The 15,810-nt window shown below is 30.4% G+C and overlaps 3 protein-coding genes across 5 annotated transcripts; 2 read left to right on the plus strand and 1 right to left on the minus strand.

The window, feature by feature from the left end:
- Positions 1-3,961: 3,961 nt before the first annotated feature.
- On the plus strand, positions 3,962-9,499 carry LOC145975525 (uricase-like). 3 transcript variants are annotated; one of them, XM_083106069.1, is made up of 7 exons: positions 3,962-4,076; positions 5,123-5,250; positions 6,843-7,090; positions 7,515-7,939; positions 8,186-8,496; positions 8,634-8,833; positions 9,368-9,499. In XM_083106069.1, exons 2-6 carry the CDS (start codon positions 5,224-5,226, stop codon positions 8,802-8,804), a joined length of 1,182 nt encoding a protein of 393 aa, XP_082962195.1. In that variant the 5' UTR covers positions 3,962-4,076; positions 5,123-5,223; the 3' UTR covers positions 8,805-8,833; positions 9,368-9,499. The 3 variants fall into 3 exon arrangements, with proteins under 3 accessions (XP_082962195.1, XP_082962194.1, XP_082962196.1); XM_083106068.1 differs by lacking the exon at positions 9,368-9,499 and having other exon boundaries at positions 8,634-9,067; XM_083106070.1 differs by lacking the exon at positions 9,368-9,499 and having other exon boundaries at positions 7,524-7,939; positions 8,634-9,067.
- LOC145975527 (uncharacterized) lies at positions 9,279-10,133 on the plus strand. Its single transcript, XM_083106073.1, has 2 exons — positions 9,279-9,419; positions 9,480-10,133. The coding sequence occupies exons 1-2, from the start codon at positions 9,349-9,351 to the stop codon at positions 9,799-9,801; spliced, it is 393 nt and encodes a 130-aa protein (XP_082962199.1). The 5' UTR covers positions 9,279-9,348; the 3' UTR covers positions 9,802-10,133.
- Positions 9,368-11,361, minus strand: LOC145976424 (uncharacterized). Its single transcript, XM_083107481.1, has 5 exons — positions 11,357-11,361; positions 10,700-10,858; positions 10,308-10,409; positions 10,221-10,234; positions 9,368-10,190 (listed from the first exon to the last, which is right to left on the minus strand). The coding sequence occupies exons 1-5, from the start codon at positions 11,359-11,361 to the stop codon at positions 10,063-10,065; spliced, it is 408 nt and encodes a 135-aa protein (XP_082963607.1). The 3' UTR covers positions 9,368-10,062.
- Positions 11,362-15,810: the final 4,449 nt, after the last annotated feature.

A 15,810-nucleotide genomic window follows, 5' to 3' on the forward strand; every position in this document is an offset into this window, starting at 1 on the left:
ATATATTTAAATTATTTAAATTATTTAATTTATATATATATATATATATATATATATATATATATTTATTTATTTATTTACACTAGATTTATGTGTTTTAATATCGCCATATATTTACGTTTTAAATTAGCGCCATATAGTGCACTTTATCGATTGATTGATGCACAACTATGTTTGATTCTCATAGTCCATGCTCGAAATTGAATCACAGCGCTTTAACGCAATTGCAAGTTAAGAAATTCAGTCGTTTTTCACGCGCAATTATTTGCAGTTATTTGTAGTATTTACATATTTGCAATACATATTTAATTATGTTCAAAACCTCGAATGAGTGTCGAAGAAATAGAATCAATTAAAAAAATATTGATGAAAATAAACATATTTATAAATATTTGTTTATTTACAGAAATAAATCTATTGATGATGATGATGATGACTATAGTATACGAGTTGCTTCCTTAAGCAAATGTAGCTTAGAGAAAGTTAAAAATAATAGATTATAATGACAGTATAACTAATAATGAAAGCGAAGAAGAATATTATACATTTAACAATTTGCACAATTCTAATTTAGATTGTATAATCGTTACATCAATACATTTTTTATGTGCACACCCTATAAGACACAATATTCCTAGAATATTGTATAAATATCATTAATTGTTAATAATATTTATACACTATTCTAGAAATATTGTGTGCTTACAAGATGCGCAAATTCAAGACTTATTTAGCTTATTTGGATTTGAAAGATGAGCAACATGTATTCCACCATATAAATAAAACACACGTTCTTTCTCTTCTGTTTGAGCTGAAAATTGTGCAAATAGAGTGCAAAAATAAATTAAAATTTTTTCATACATCAATTGTTTCTGTGAATCAAATTTCATTATCATTTCGTCAATAGATTTGTCGAATAAGCTTTCTAAATTTCTTTCTTCTATTAGTTCTTACTTAATCCTTGGGACAGCGAATAGCTAAGGCGGCAGGTGATTGCCTGTTGAATAATGGATCTCGGGAACAAATCGATACGGCCGCTCTAATATTCTTCCTTTAATGGAAGATCTTTTACTCTAATACTATTACGTCAATTGTATTGTCCATGCAATGTTGGATCGGGATAACGTGAAACATTGAGATAATGAATGTGGAGATAATGTGGATCCTAATCTTTTTATCAGACTCTACATTATCCCCATATTCATTATATCATCCAATCCAACATTATATGAATCAATGTTGGATGATCATACAACTGATCTATAGACCACAAATTATTTTTTTTAGATCTTATAATAATATTATTTACGTAAAATTATTACTATTAAATTATTATTCAACCAATTATACAACAAATTATACAACAAATGACATAATAACGACAATTTTCTTGAGCTTTAGTTTTTAAAAAGCTTTACGTTTTAAAATATGTTTATATTTGGGTTTGGCTATTTTTATGCCTCGAAATTATTTCTCCTTTTAATCAGCAAATTTTTTTTCAAGTGTATGCTATTTTTTTCTAGATACAATTGCGAAAACTTTCAGAATTAATTTAAGCGTATATTTAGCATAGATTATTATCGCGGAAATAAACGCAATTAATTTTGACAGGTAATATAAATAATAAGTAAGGAATATAAATAAATAAAAAATAAATAAATTATAAATTGTACTCAATCCAACAGTTACTCCATCGGACACTCTCCCAGGAATTTTCTTCTCTTTTCTTCATAATATTAACATAATAACACTTATTCACGAAAATTTATAATTATTATATTAATTTATATCTGCGTGACTAGAATACAATAATTAATATAACGTCAGTTATATGCGACGCGCATTTTTCAACATTGCGATGAAAGAATAAGAGAACAAAAGTACAATAGTTATTTTTAGAACAAAACTGCGATTCACTTGATATCCGTCATGTGTGTGTCTCAAATTAATGCAAAAATAAATAAATAAATTTTAAACAGAGACAATCGAATTAATTGGCTAGTTAAAATGCGACAGGCTATTTGAAAATATATAATCGAAACTCGTTATAAGCATGATACATTAATAACGCATAAACCTATACTGCAAAATAATGATACAGAAAAGATTTATAATACATTGCGTTTTGAGAAACGTGATGAGACGACATGCTCGCTCGAGCACTACGGTGCGAATGACAAGGTCACGACGCTTGTAAATAATAGCACGTTACATTGAGATGAATATTATACTTTTTATGGACCATTCATTGACGTCACGAAATATTTAACGTGTTAGAAAATAAATGAAATGATTTTTTCCTATTTTAAATTGTTCGATTCATGTATTATAAAGTGCTCTCGATTCGAGAATGATAAATTTAAATTACATCGAAATTGATGAAGTTCGAAGTTACGATACAAAGTTCGAAGTTATAATATATCCTAATTTAAGCATCACGAAGAAATAATTATCATCCGTAATATATGGCAATGAGACGATATTATGTAATTTTTATCTCTTGCCATTTCGATCTCGGAATTTATCGCCCAAAAAATATTTATTTCAAGCGTTTATCTAAATGAGTGATGATTTGCGCACTTACTCATTTCGAATTGTAATCGAAGCAATAAATAGAATGGCAATTATAAAATATTGTTTACAAATTCATTACATTTAAGTTAATAATTATTTCTTAAAAGTGAATAAAAATATATACAAGTAAAGATTACGAGATAATATAATAATATACGAATTAAAATTACGATATATACAAGCTAATATACGAAAAATATTAATTACATAATTTTAATATAAATATGTATTTTTCGATAATAAACATAAACAATCAGCCTGTGATTTATAATAACTCAAATCTCGATCATTCAATTTTGAGAACCAATCAAAGATATTATTTGTCATGAATTTGATTATTTGGTAGGCAAGGTGAAATAAAAAAATGAAAGAAAAATAGGAATCTCTTCGTGGAATAGAACGTTTCACTTTTTAGAAGGTTCGAAAAACATAATGACAATGTGTTCCATTTAATGTCCATTCAACGCTCGCAATATCATTTCATCTATTGTTGATTGAAAATTAAATAAGGACAAATGAGTTCGCGAGCGAAGTGGAACGTACCCAATAATAGTTTAATAAAAATATGCCGCTTTTTCAAATAGAATTGAATGTCTCACAATGTGTTTGTTTTCTATGATATATATACCGCGTTTGTTTACAAACGCGTGACGTTGATTACAAAAAAAACAACTAACAATAAGAAAGAAAAAGACAAGCGCGTGACGCGTGACTGTTATTCTCGTCGTGACGTTCGAACAAGTATGACCTATTATTACTTCTCGAAATATAACTCAATATAATACAATTTTCCTGTATTATTAATACGTACATTTCGCAGGGTTTACGCGTTATTGTACTCTACTTATAATAACGAGTTTCAATGTCATATATTCGTTATATTTAAATAGTCAATTAATTCGACTTGTCTTCATGTAAAATTTATCCCTTGTATTAATTTACGATATTTCGCAGATATCGAGTAGATTATAGCTGTTCAAAAAATAACAATCGTATTTTTCTTACTTTTCTTTCATTGGAATCATTGACATATTTAGAGACACAATTATCAATTATAGACATATTATTATTAATATGTCTATGATTGAAATGTTGTAAAATACGCATTATGTATGGCTAATGTCGTGCTGATTATTATATTCTAGTATGCACAAACATAAATAATTATAAAAATTAATAAATATAAGACTCGAAATATAAAACTAAACAAAACAGTTATAATGGCAATACGAGTCGAGTGTCGATGTTATAACACATTTATTTATAATACAATCAAATAAATATTGATATTAAAGCATACAAAGAGAGGATAGCGAACGTTTCGACCCTATTTTTGGGTCATCTTCAGCGCGAAAGTATATAATAAAAGACTTACTTGACTCTCTTTACTGTTTATATATAAGTCACATTTATTCGTTAAAGACGAGTCGATCTTTGTCTTTGGAGATGTTGAGTTGTCTCTATTCGTCTCCTCGGCGCGTCATTATCTTCGATACCTGGAAGTAAGTCTTATTTCCGTAGTTTTAACTTCTTATCTTTTTAACCTTTTAATTTTTATTTCTTGACTATATGTTCAGTTTATTTAGATCATTTTTAATAAATTGACATTAAAATAATTTCAATCTCGTAATTTTCATGTTTAATTCTTAGTACTTTTTTCTTTCTATGTTCATATTAGTTATATTATTTATTTAACTTATTTATAACTTATTTATTTTATTTCTTTGACTTTATGTTCAGTTTATATTTAGATCATTTTTAATAAATTGACATTTCAATCTCGTAATTTCATGTTTAATTTAGTACTTTTTTCTTTCTTTGTTCATATTAGTTACATTATTTATTTAACTTATTTTACTTTTGTCCTTTGTTTTTACGTAGGCATCGTCAAGATAATGAGATAACCGAGACATTTATTATCGCTTTAGACAGCACCCTTTGTAACAGACTCCGATATAAAACACTTTGTTATTATATTTTTTTCATTATATTATCTTTTATTATATACTTTCGCGCTGAAGATGACCCAAAAATAGGGTCGAAACGTTCGCTATCCTCTCTTTGTATGCTTTAATATCAATATTTATTTATTATTGTATTATATAATTATTATTGTATTATAAATAAATGTGTTATAACATCGACACTCGACTCGTATTGCCATTATAACTGTTTTGATAAATAATTATATATTTTCGCGAATAATTTATGTTAATAAAATATAAGAAAGAAAGAGAGTTCCCGAGGGATCATTGGACAGAGCAATTATTAAGAACATAATTTATAATTTATTTAATTTCTTTAATTTATATCTTTTTTATTCTTTAATTTATTTAACCATTCAAAATTAATTGTTCTTATTTACGCGATAATAATTTATGCCGAATATACATTCAAATTAAATCTGGAAGTTTTTGAAATTATTGTATCCAAAAAAATTGTATGCATGTAAAGAAAAATTTGTCGATTAAAAGTAGAGAAATAGATATATCGAGGCTTATAGAAATAACTATGAATCCACACATATAAAAGTTTTTTTTTGTCTCAGCATCGTAAAATACGCATCGCATCGCTGACTAAGTCGTGCAAAGTAATTATTATATTCAAGTGTGCACAGCCTACATAATTACATTTGCGTGAGCAACTGCTATGAGGAAACAAGGAAGAAGAAGGCGGGTGAGTGCAATTTATAATTTATTTAACTTCTTATTTGTGTGTATGTGTTGATCTCGTAAAATTAATCGTGTTCCGAGAGAGTAAATGATTCTACATGTGCATAAAATAAAAAATATTTATTAATTAATGAGAAAGAATTTTAACAATCGCATATAGCAATATATAAATATTATCATTATATTAATAAAAAACAATATTAGGTGTTATTAATATACATTAATAAATATCTTTCTTGCGAGAGTCGTGCTTATTAATAAAATTCATTATTCATGTACTGCAATGTTCCTATCAAGTGACGTCAATTTCGGAGACTCATAGAGATTATATATGTCGATATACAGGGTGTATCAAAATTCGCGGATATAAAATGCACAGCGTGATAGTTTGTGCCAAAAGAAACAATTTTTATTTTTGACAAAATTGCGTCTGAATATTATTTTTTAATGAGAGCAACTTTAAGTTAACGAATAAACGCTTTAGATTAAAATGAAATAAGAAATGAATCAGGGGCTGCGCGCACATAGCTTGCACAGTTTGAGCATAAACGCTATTTTATTATTTTGCTAAAGATTTTATCAGTTTTATCTATGCATGATAACTAAATATCTATTAAATATCTATTAAATAGCTATTTTCAAAACAATTTACTAAATGAAAGAACATTTTTCACTTGATATCACCCAAGCAATGACTGAAAGTAAAATAAGTAGATTAGATAACATATGAATAATTTTGATCCACACATATTAGATTTAGCAGAACAGTTCTATTGTGCAATCACATCAGAAATGGTCCAACTATACAAGAAAATCTTATCCACAGAGCGAATATATATATACAAATAGAAAGCATTTCGAACATATACTTTAAAACATTTATTGATCCATTTTAGAGCCAAAAAAATTCTTAGAACGTTGGAACAATAATGAATCAAAATTATTCACATCTGATCTACTTATCTTACTTTCAGTCATTGCTTCGGTATCAAATGGATATCAAATGTTTTTTCATTAAGTAAATGTTGTTTTGAAAATAGCTATTTAATAGATATTTAATAAGTATTTAGTTATCATGCATAGTTCTGGTAAAATCTTCAGCAAGATAATAAAATAGCGTACATGCTCAAACGTTGCGCCCCTGATTCATGCGTAATCTAAAGCGCTTATTCATTAGCTTAAAGTTGCTCCCATTAAAAAAATAATATTTAGAGCATTTAGCAATTTTGCCAAAAGAAAAAGTTGTTTCTTTTAGCACGAACTATCACGCTGTGCATTCGTGAATTCTGGTACACCCTGTATATTTTTTAACACGATTTTTTCCATGTAATTATAACAAATGATCAATTTTCGGAATGGCGATATAGCGCAGGAAACGAACGATCACAAAATTGCAGTTTGTTTTTAATTTTTATTATCTCCATGTCTCGTCAAATTACCGATTATTATTGACGATATTATGTGTATTAAGTTCGTATTGGCTTTGCGAGATTACAAGATTATCGGAGGTCAATTCTAATCTTTCTGTGACTGACAAAAAAGAATGCATCACGCGTCCTATATAAGATAGAATTTCACCCGACAATGTTTCGACAGTGGAGTCGAAAGACGGAAAACTGCAGCAGGTTTCTGGCTATTTTTTTTTTGCTTATACGGAACATAATTAATAGCACGCATACGAGTTTTAATTTAAAAGTGTGTACGATAAAAATGTCTCCGATCAAAGGAACACTTTCTCGCATACAGAATAACAATCAGTATACGTTTAATAGTTCGATCAAAGATTCATCGAATTCTGCGAGAAATATTCAACCGAATTTCACCGTTTATCAAGACGAAAAAAGGTATTGTCTTTTTTTAAAATAAGTAAATTTAAATAAATGTAAATAAATTTAAATGTCAGATAAACACAAATGAGGAATTTAATATACAAAAATGAATAAATGTAAATAAATTTAAATGTCAGATAATAAGACACAAATGAGGAATTTAATATACAAAAATGAATTTAGAAAAAAACAGAAAACTTAAATTAATAAAACATTTTAATTCAAATAAAATTAAAAAAAAATAGTTTTCTTCTATACATGATACGAAATAGTAAGCTATTATATCGAAATGCATTGCTTTGCAAAACAAAATTTAGTATTAAATTTTGTTTATTAAAATTAAAATAGAATAAATTAGAAAGAAAGTAGAAAAAATTTAAACTATAATAAATAAAATATAATAAATAAATCTAAATATAGAGAATTTATTATAATATAGGTGTTTTAGAGACAAATATGAATTAGCTGCTTATGGTTACGGTAAGAATAATGTCAAGTTGTTGTATGTGCGTCGAAACGATGAATTACATCACGAAATTCGCGAATACGAGGTGGACACGCACTTGCGTCTGGTTTCTCAGAAGGATTACATGGAGGGTGACAATCACGACATCATCGCCACGGACAGTCAGAAGAACACAGTCTATCTTATGGCAAAAAAACACGGTATTCAATCGCCTGAGGAATTCGCTCTCCTGCTTTGCTCTCACTTTCTCTACACATATAAACATGTAGCGGAAGTCAGCATCAACGTCGAGGAGTATCCGTGGACCAGACATTACGTTGACAAAGTACCTCACAATCACGCCTTCGTCATGAGCCCCATCGCGACGCGATACTGCCAAGTCAGCCAGCTCAGAAATGGTATAAAAAAACATAATTGAAATGTAATAATCATCATGTGTCGAATGAATTCTTGTGTCATTTAGTTTATATCTCGAGGAGATTAATTTGAAAAAAATTAAAATGAGAAAAAATATAATCATGAAATGATAATATTTTATATTATCGATAATTATAAAATTAAGAGTAAAGAATTAAAACATCACAAAATTTAAAATTTAAATTAAAAAAATTAAACTGTTGATTTTCCAATTAACTCAATTCTAGAATCTCCACAAATTCGCGGTGGACTGAAGGGACTGCGACTGTTGAAGACCACACAGAGCTCATTCACGGATTTCATTCAGGACGAGTATAGGACGTTACCGGACATGAACGATCGTATTTTCAGTACTATCGTAATGGCTACCTGGGACTTTTCCACCGCGACTGGGGTGGATTTCGATAACGTATGGTACACGGTAAAGGATTGTATTATGAAGAATTTTGCGGGTCCTCCTGACACAGGAATTTATTCGCCCAGTGTGCAAAATACGCTTTATCTCATGGAAAAGAGTATACTTGACAAAGTTAAACAAGTAAGTATGATTGTTAAATAACGATTTATTATTTTATCGTAATTATTCATCTAATATATTTTGAATATATATCGAATTATTTCTTATTTTACTTTAATATACGTTATATATACTACACAGAAATAAAATCTTTACAGATTGATAGCGTCGAGATGCAAATGCCGAACAAGCATTATTTCGATTTAGATTTCAGCAAATTCTCCAAACTTGTACAAGGGGAAAACAAAGAAGTTTACTTACCAGTGGATAAACCATCGGGTATTATTTACGCTCGATTAAACAGGAAAAGTTTTTCTGCTAGATTATAGACATGTATAATATAAAATTTAAGTTTTCTGTAAGTAACAGATACGAATTAATGAATATTTATGTAATACACTGTCTCTGAATCTCTCAAGAGTAAATTGTAGGCTCTGTGCATTGTTGCTAGATTATTACCTTTATTTTCGTATTATCTGGCTTTTAGCAGATGAAATACAACACACTTTTTAGAGACATACTTTTGAGAGGTTCCAGTGTAATATTACAGTGTAATATTTAAAAATTAAAAACTCCAAAAAATTTTTCTCAATTACGTATCTTAAGGTTTGTTCTTTTTAGATGAACTGCACTAGTTCAGAGTTTATCTTTTTTATTCTATATTGGATGGAAAAAGATAAACTCTAAACTATAGTGCAGTCAGTTCAGCTAAAAATAAAAACAGATCTTATGAGATATCGATCGACAAAAAACGCTCAAATTACGAGGGAACATTTTTATTCGGAACAGAATTATCTTCGGGACGGATTGTGAGAAAAATTTTACGTTAAAAATTTAAATTAAAATAAAAAATTGTCATAGACATAGACGAATATGTTCCCGTTGGCTATAGATCTATACGATGTACCTCCAACATGGTGGGAAACGGATTGCGTGAAATATGGGTAGGTTTCATCATCGGTTTTCGAGTAACCTCAATTAATCGAAGCGGCTTATCAACGCAGGCTCAGTTATACCCCTGTAAGATCGCGATTAACGGCGCTGATGGGAAGTCATGTGGTGCGATTAACGGATCGTAAATACATGACGCAACTGGCGTCGAAGCTGCAAGAAGATTGTGAAACGCGACAAAAGATTCGCATCGAACGAAGAAAACTGAAGGTCATTTCGATCATACCGAAACTGCGGGAATTACCACCTGCATTATTGCTGAAAAAGATAACCCGGCGACATCGTCAATGCGCGCCAAAGTTTCACGCTGAGGCGACTAAAAAGTGTAAACAGCTTCCAGGACTTTTACTCGCGGATGATTCGCAATCACCGTAAATCCTAAGCATATAATAATTTACATTTATTTTTAACTCTTACGACTGACATGCAATCTAGTACAAATATGTAAAAATACAAAAAGCGCAGATATTCTACGAGATATCTACACTTCTAATAAATAAGAGGTCATTATAAGATTTATACACATCAGATAAGCGTTTAGATTAATTAATTAATCTAAAGTTAAAGTTAAAGAAAGTTTGTCGTGGCGTTCAATACCGATTTAAATCGTTAGCGGAAATGTATTTCGTGGCTATTCTAAGTCATCGCTTTTGCCAGCTGTCGTTGTTGCCATCTCCTCAGCAAATAAAACATGTATTGGTTGGGCACTTGCAGCAATAATCCCTGACCATTACGATCGATTGTATCTTGTGTATCGTCCGATGCTGCGAAGAAAATTGATAATTTTGATTTACACAAGATTTTCCCTCTTCTTTCTTAATACTTTGAACGAACGAACGTGGTAATTAACTTTTTTTATCGTGAAATATTATTATATGAACTCACTTGAACTGTCTGTGTCGAATAATTGTAGAAGATCTGACATGATTGTCGAAGGTTGAGGTAAATATTTGTAATCCGGCCATCCAAATGACGTAGTGTCGCTAAAAAATAATCGCTAGGATAAATCGTCGACCAATCGCGCATGGTGTTAACTTAATATAAGTAGAGCTAAAAATTTAACAGCGAGAAATTGCAGATTCTTTCACTACTTAATCTCATTAAAAGCAGTGAAGTGATGAAGAACCTGAATTATTACTTTCCCTAATATGCTACATTTATACTACATTAAGTTTTTACGTGCTTATGAAGATGATTGATTTCTCGTTGAATGCAATCGCGACGAGAAACGAGTTTAATCTTTCTATTTGATATTAATAGAATGCGAACGTACTCATACAATTTCTCGAGATCTCGTTTAACTGGAACCTTCGGCCATAACATAGCGTAAGGTAGCGGATAATAATGCATATGATAGTGCTGTATGTTAGACTTGGGCGGCAGCTTTCTTGTCTTCAGAGATTCCAAAAACTGTTGTAAAGCCTTCTTTGAACTAAAATATGAGAGAACATATTATACAAATATAATTAAAGATTCAAAAGTGGGAATTCTAAAAAAATTTCGTACAGTCAAAATTAATTTTTAATTTTTTTAAATCTCAAAATTAAATGTATTATTTTTTTAATACGGAGATTCTTCGGTTCATTTCAATTTGATCTTTTTCTTTACAAAAATGCTAAGATTTTGAATTATATGTAATCGAAAATAAAGTATCTTTTAAAAACTAAGCTTTGAAACTGCTAAAAATTATTTTTCAGTTAATTTTACATAAATAAATCTTATTTCCTAAAACTTTAATTAAAACTGATTGATAGTATGTATTTTAAAAAGATAGCGTATCAAATTTTTTTCTCACGATTATGTAAAATTGATAATTGCCTGCAGAGTTTTTTTTTACATAAAAGAAAGTATAATTTATATGTATAAGATATATTATTTAGATACATTTATTTCTATCGAGCGCTTTAATAATCTTGCGAGAAGAAAGTACAACATATGGTCACACTCACTATTCGAAAAAAAATTCCTCCGAAGGTCCAGCCAGTAGCATGATGAGCAATATCAACTGCAAATCACCACAATGATTAATTCTTATATTTTCATTCTGTTTTCTCTATATTTTATACTTGATTGCGCATGTATAACAACAATTGTCAACAATTCCGTGTCACACGTAATGTATGCCGATTAAAAAATATGTCGAATTTCATTCATGTTACACTAATGAAGATTATGTATCTATATCAGCGAGTCATAAAACACAGTCGAATAGAATCAAATATTAATTATAGCGATAACTAATATAGTGATTTCGCTGAAGTCGCGCCTGCTTTATTCCACTCATGATAAGACCCAAATTTACGCGAGATTCGCACGCGATGTTACCCCCGTAGAGTTTTTACACCCGCTATTAAGATATGTACTCGCTGGACATTTACTTGCAATATCGGCCACGCCTTCATATTGTTGCATTAACTCGTCGCACACTGATCGGGGATGTTCTGCTGTGCGATACGTATACGACAAACTGAGAATTTCGATGAAACTAGATCGCTTTATAGCCGCGCTCTTACCCTCTTTCTCCTCGCGTGCTCATGCTTTTCATTTTTTCCCTCGGACATTGGTCATCAGCTGCAGATCGTTAAAGTGCCTTTGTTTTTTGAAGAGGTATATCATTGTCATAATCATGTTTTTTCATGGTTATTAACAACTCTGATCTATGTATTATGCATGATGCAAAAGTAATATAATTAAATTAATACATTGTGAGTACAAAGTTCGTTAGAAAGTAGGAAGTAAAATATAAAAGATATTTTTATTTTTAACTCCCTTTTATATTATTTCTTTTATTATTCATCCAGATTTTAAAATATTTTTCTTCAAAATAAGAGAAAATATCGAGATTCGCCTGTAAAATTCTTTTTCCCCTTTATTCAATTATTTAAAATTCCTTTCGATTCATACGTCCGAATTATTTTTGCATTCGTCTATAGATTCTTTCATCAGCTTTCTCTTTTTACGGCAGGATAAAGTTAAAAAATGTCAGTGAAAAAAGCAAGAAATTATAAAAAAAATTTGCATATAATAGGGCAATAAATGCACCATTTTACTTCTGCTTTCAAACGAATTATACCGAGAGAAAAATTTTACGACTATTTAACCTTTCTAATGAACTGAGAATCCTTTGTGTCTTGTTTAATACAATGCTTCATGAATGTGTATAATGTGTTACAGGTGACACTCAGATTAGACATGTGGACAAAAAGCATTTCAGCTCATGAATAATATATCCCTCGTAATATCGGCAAAATGCGATTTTACTTTTCTCTACGCATGACAGTAAGAATAACATGAGATTCACCGATAGCTCGACTAACTGGAAATCGACTTACTCGCGCACAGGATGTTCCACATGCGATTCTAATCGTGAGGACTACAATTATACCTTGCGGGCACCTTTCACATTTGTGCATAAAACGGAAGATGAAGAAAGGTGAAACTAATATTATCGGATGATTAGCTTCGGTGCAACAGGTTGGTGATCACTTCTCATTGATTCTTTCAAATTTCTTATCTGTTTCAAAGCGCAGAAATCAAACTTTGTTCGAAAAAGAAGTGATATGGCAGAATATATCATATAAATTAAGAAACTTCAACTATCTTCTCTTTCAAACGGATTGATATCGTTTGACATAAAAAACTTAGCACTTTCTCACTTCTTCACTAAAGTGAAAAATTCTATTGGAAAAAGAAACAACTTAAATATTGATAAAAAATGTGTCTTGATCCCCATTGATCATTTTATTAGATGGAAATTTGTTCGAATATTATAATTTTGTTAGGTCCCAATTATGTAATTATCTCGCTCTTATTTTCATATTTAATTTTAACTTCTTCTAGACTAAGAATCGACGATTTAATTCATTAGCATAATTTTGTTTTTCGAAAAAAACGTCATGAAAAGATCCACGAGATAGGTAACAATTCACGTTTGATTGATCGATCGATAGATCTTTCGAGTCCTGTTCGAAAGACGCGATTATTCAAGAAGTCGACAACAGGTTGGCAAATTGTTCTAATTAGTTTCGCTAGGATGTCAAAGTCGTCCTACTAGCATGATAATCTCTGAACCAAGAAAATGCGAGGAAAGACTTTCGCGAACGCGACCTGTCTTTCCTTCCTCTTTTACGCATGCAACAATGATGACGACAATGACGACGATGACGACGATGACCGAAATCAGCAGTTTCTATTTCGTGCTCGCTTACGTGAAAGGCATGAGATGGATTGAACGAACGACGTGTCATTATGGATGAACGCGAAATAACGGTCTGTTTCCTCAACAAGAGGACGACGCGAATAATAGTTATTTATCTGAGATGAAATTATTGTTATTTTATCGCCCAGTGAATGAAATGGAACTCTTTCCACAGAAAAGATTTTAAAATCAACAATTAAAAAGATTATTTTTGTTTGCACGAAGGATGATTGATATCATCTTGCGAGAAGGATAAAGTTGAAATTTTCTATGCAATACCCCTCTTGAAGAGGGAAAATTGAAGGAAGTGGAATGCTTATGAAGGGAAAAAAGGAACACGATGATTTTAGATAGATCAATGAAAGTATCTTTATTGAATTTAATTTTTTTTGAAACTCTCACGAATTTTTTCCCCCCCGATCAATCGTCGCGACTGATGAGAGCAACCCCTCCAGCACCGGGGAGGAAACTTTCCCTACGAGTGAAAGTAGTGTCAAAGTTACGAGCACAGTCGGAAAATTGTCGTAGTAAACCGGTTCTCTTGTTTATAGCGATTTTTTGATCGATGCATTGCCATCGTTCTCATCGATATGTATGATATGTAGTGCTTTATGCCTCTTTTTGCGGAAACAAAATGACTGCAAGTTGTACATACACACAACACGGTTGCGCGATTTCTCTCGCACGCGATTACTATCATAGAGCAATAAGTATGATTGGCAGCAGACAGGGAAAAAGATTGATTCAAGTAGAACGTACAAGTCAAATAGAACTCATGAACAAATTTGCATCTGATAAAGTGATTAATTCAGACAAATGTTTCTTATCAATATTTGAATTGTTTTCCTTAATAGAATTTTCCACTTTAATGATAAAATCGGAAAATGCTAAATTTTATACGCATGTATGGCTGTTGAATGATGTCAACCTAAATAAGGGTAATATACTTTTTGCAATTAAAAAATAGCACGCATAACATTAGCATCTTTTTTTATTAATTTTTCTCTCTTAATAAAATACAAATATTCTGAAAAATTGAAGAATTTCTTTTTTGAATGAATTATGTATGTAAATGTAAACTTGCTTCCTCTCGAATTATCTTTGCTCGGTAAAGAAGATTTCACAAGCCAATAGATAAATATTTCTGATCATCGGATGGTCATAGAAACATTGACATTACCGATTTAATATAATATTCCTAAACAACATTATTCAACGTGATTAACAATTAATTATACAATTTGCAATATGTTATCTTCAAAAGTTTCACAGATACGCATACATTTACGATTGATTGATGACATTATATGATTCCACGACAATTTCTGCTAATTATTCTCCCATTAAGAGGATGCCAGAGTCCTGTTTTACCGATAAAATATTATATTTCATTTTTGTCCGAAATCATTTTATTAATTGCACAGAATAATAAATGCTCCTCCACGATTAAAATACATACAGAAACAAAGCGGGAGTCTCCTGATTTTATGTTAAAAATAAAGAAAAAATTGAAAAATTACAGTTTTTTATCGGCTTCTGGGGTCAAATCGTAACAATATTTGCTTTGTATGTACAAAATAAGATAGATTTCTGCTAGAGATTGTATGAAGGAATATAAATGAACTTTTAGAAATGAGTTTAGAAGCCTAATGAAAAAGATTTCGGTAAATAAACCGAAATCTTTTTCATTGGGCTTCTAAACTCATTTCTAAAAATTCATTTATATTCCTTCGTACAATCTCTAGCGGGAACCTATCTTATTTTGTGCATACAAACTGCAAAACTTTTATATTAAGCAAATATTGTTATGACCTTTTTACGATTTTTCAATTTTTTTTAAATTTTTAATATAAAATTAGGAGGTTCCCGCTTTGTTTCTGTAAGTACTTTAATCGTGGAGGAGCATTTATTATTTTGTGCAACTAATAAAAAGATTTCGGACAAAAATGAAATATAACATTTTATCGGTAAAACAGGACTCCGGCATCATCCTCTTAAATGGATCTCATTTCGCGACTTCATTTTTGATAGAATAAACTTGCGAATTTTGCGAGCGGCACAAAATGATTGTTACTATCTCATCTTATTCTTTTAATTTAAACGTTCAAGTACCATCTGTACTTTGACAGGACACCGCATGGTACATCGGCGCCCACGTTTCCTTCGGACGGCGCGGCCGCGCTTCT

The sequence above is a fragment of the Camponotus vicinus genome, unplaced genomic scaffold (assembly GCF_025532165.1).
Source record: "Camponotus vicinus isolate PSW18456_S1 unplaced genomic scaffold, iyCamVici1.0 SCAF_8, whole genome shotgun sequence".
NCBI lineage: Eukaryota > Metazoa > Arthropoda > Insecta > Hymenoptera > Formicidae > Camponotus > Camponotus vicinus.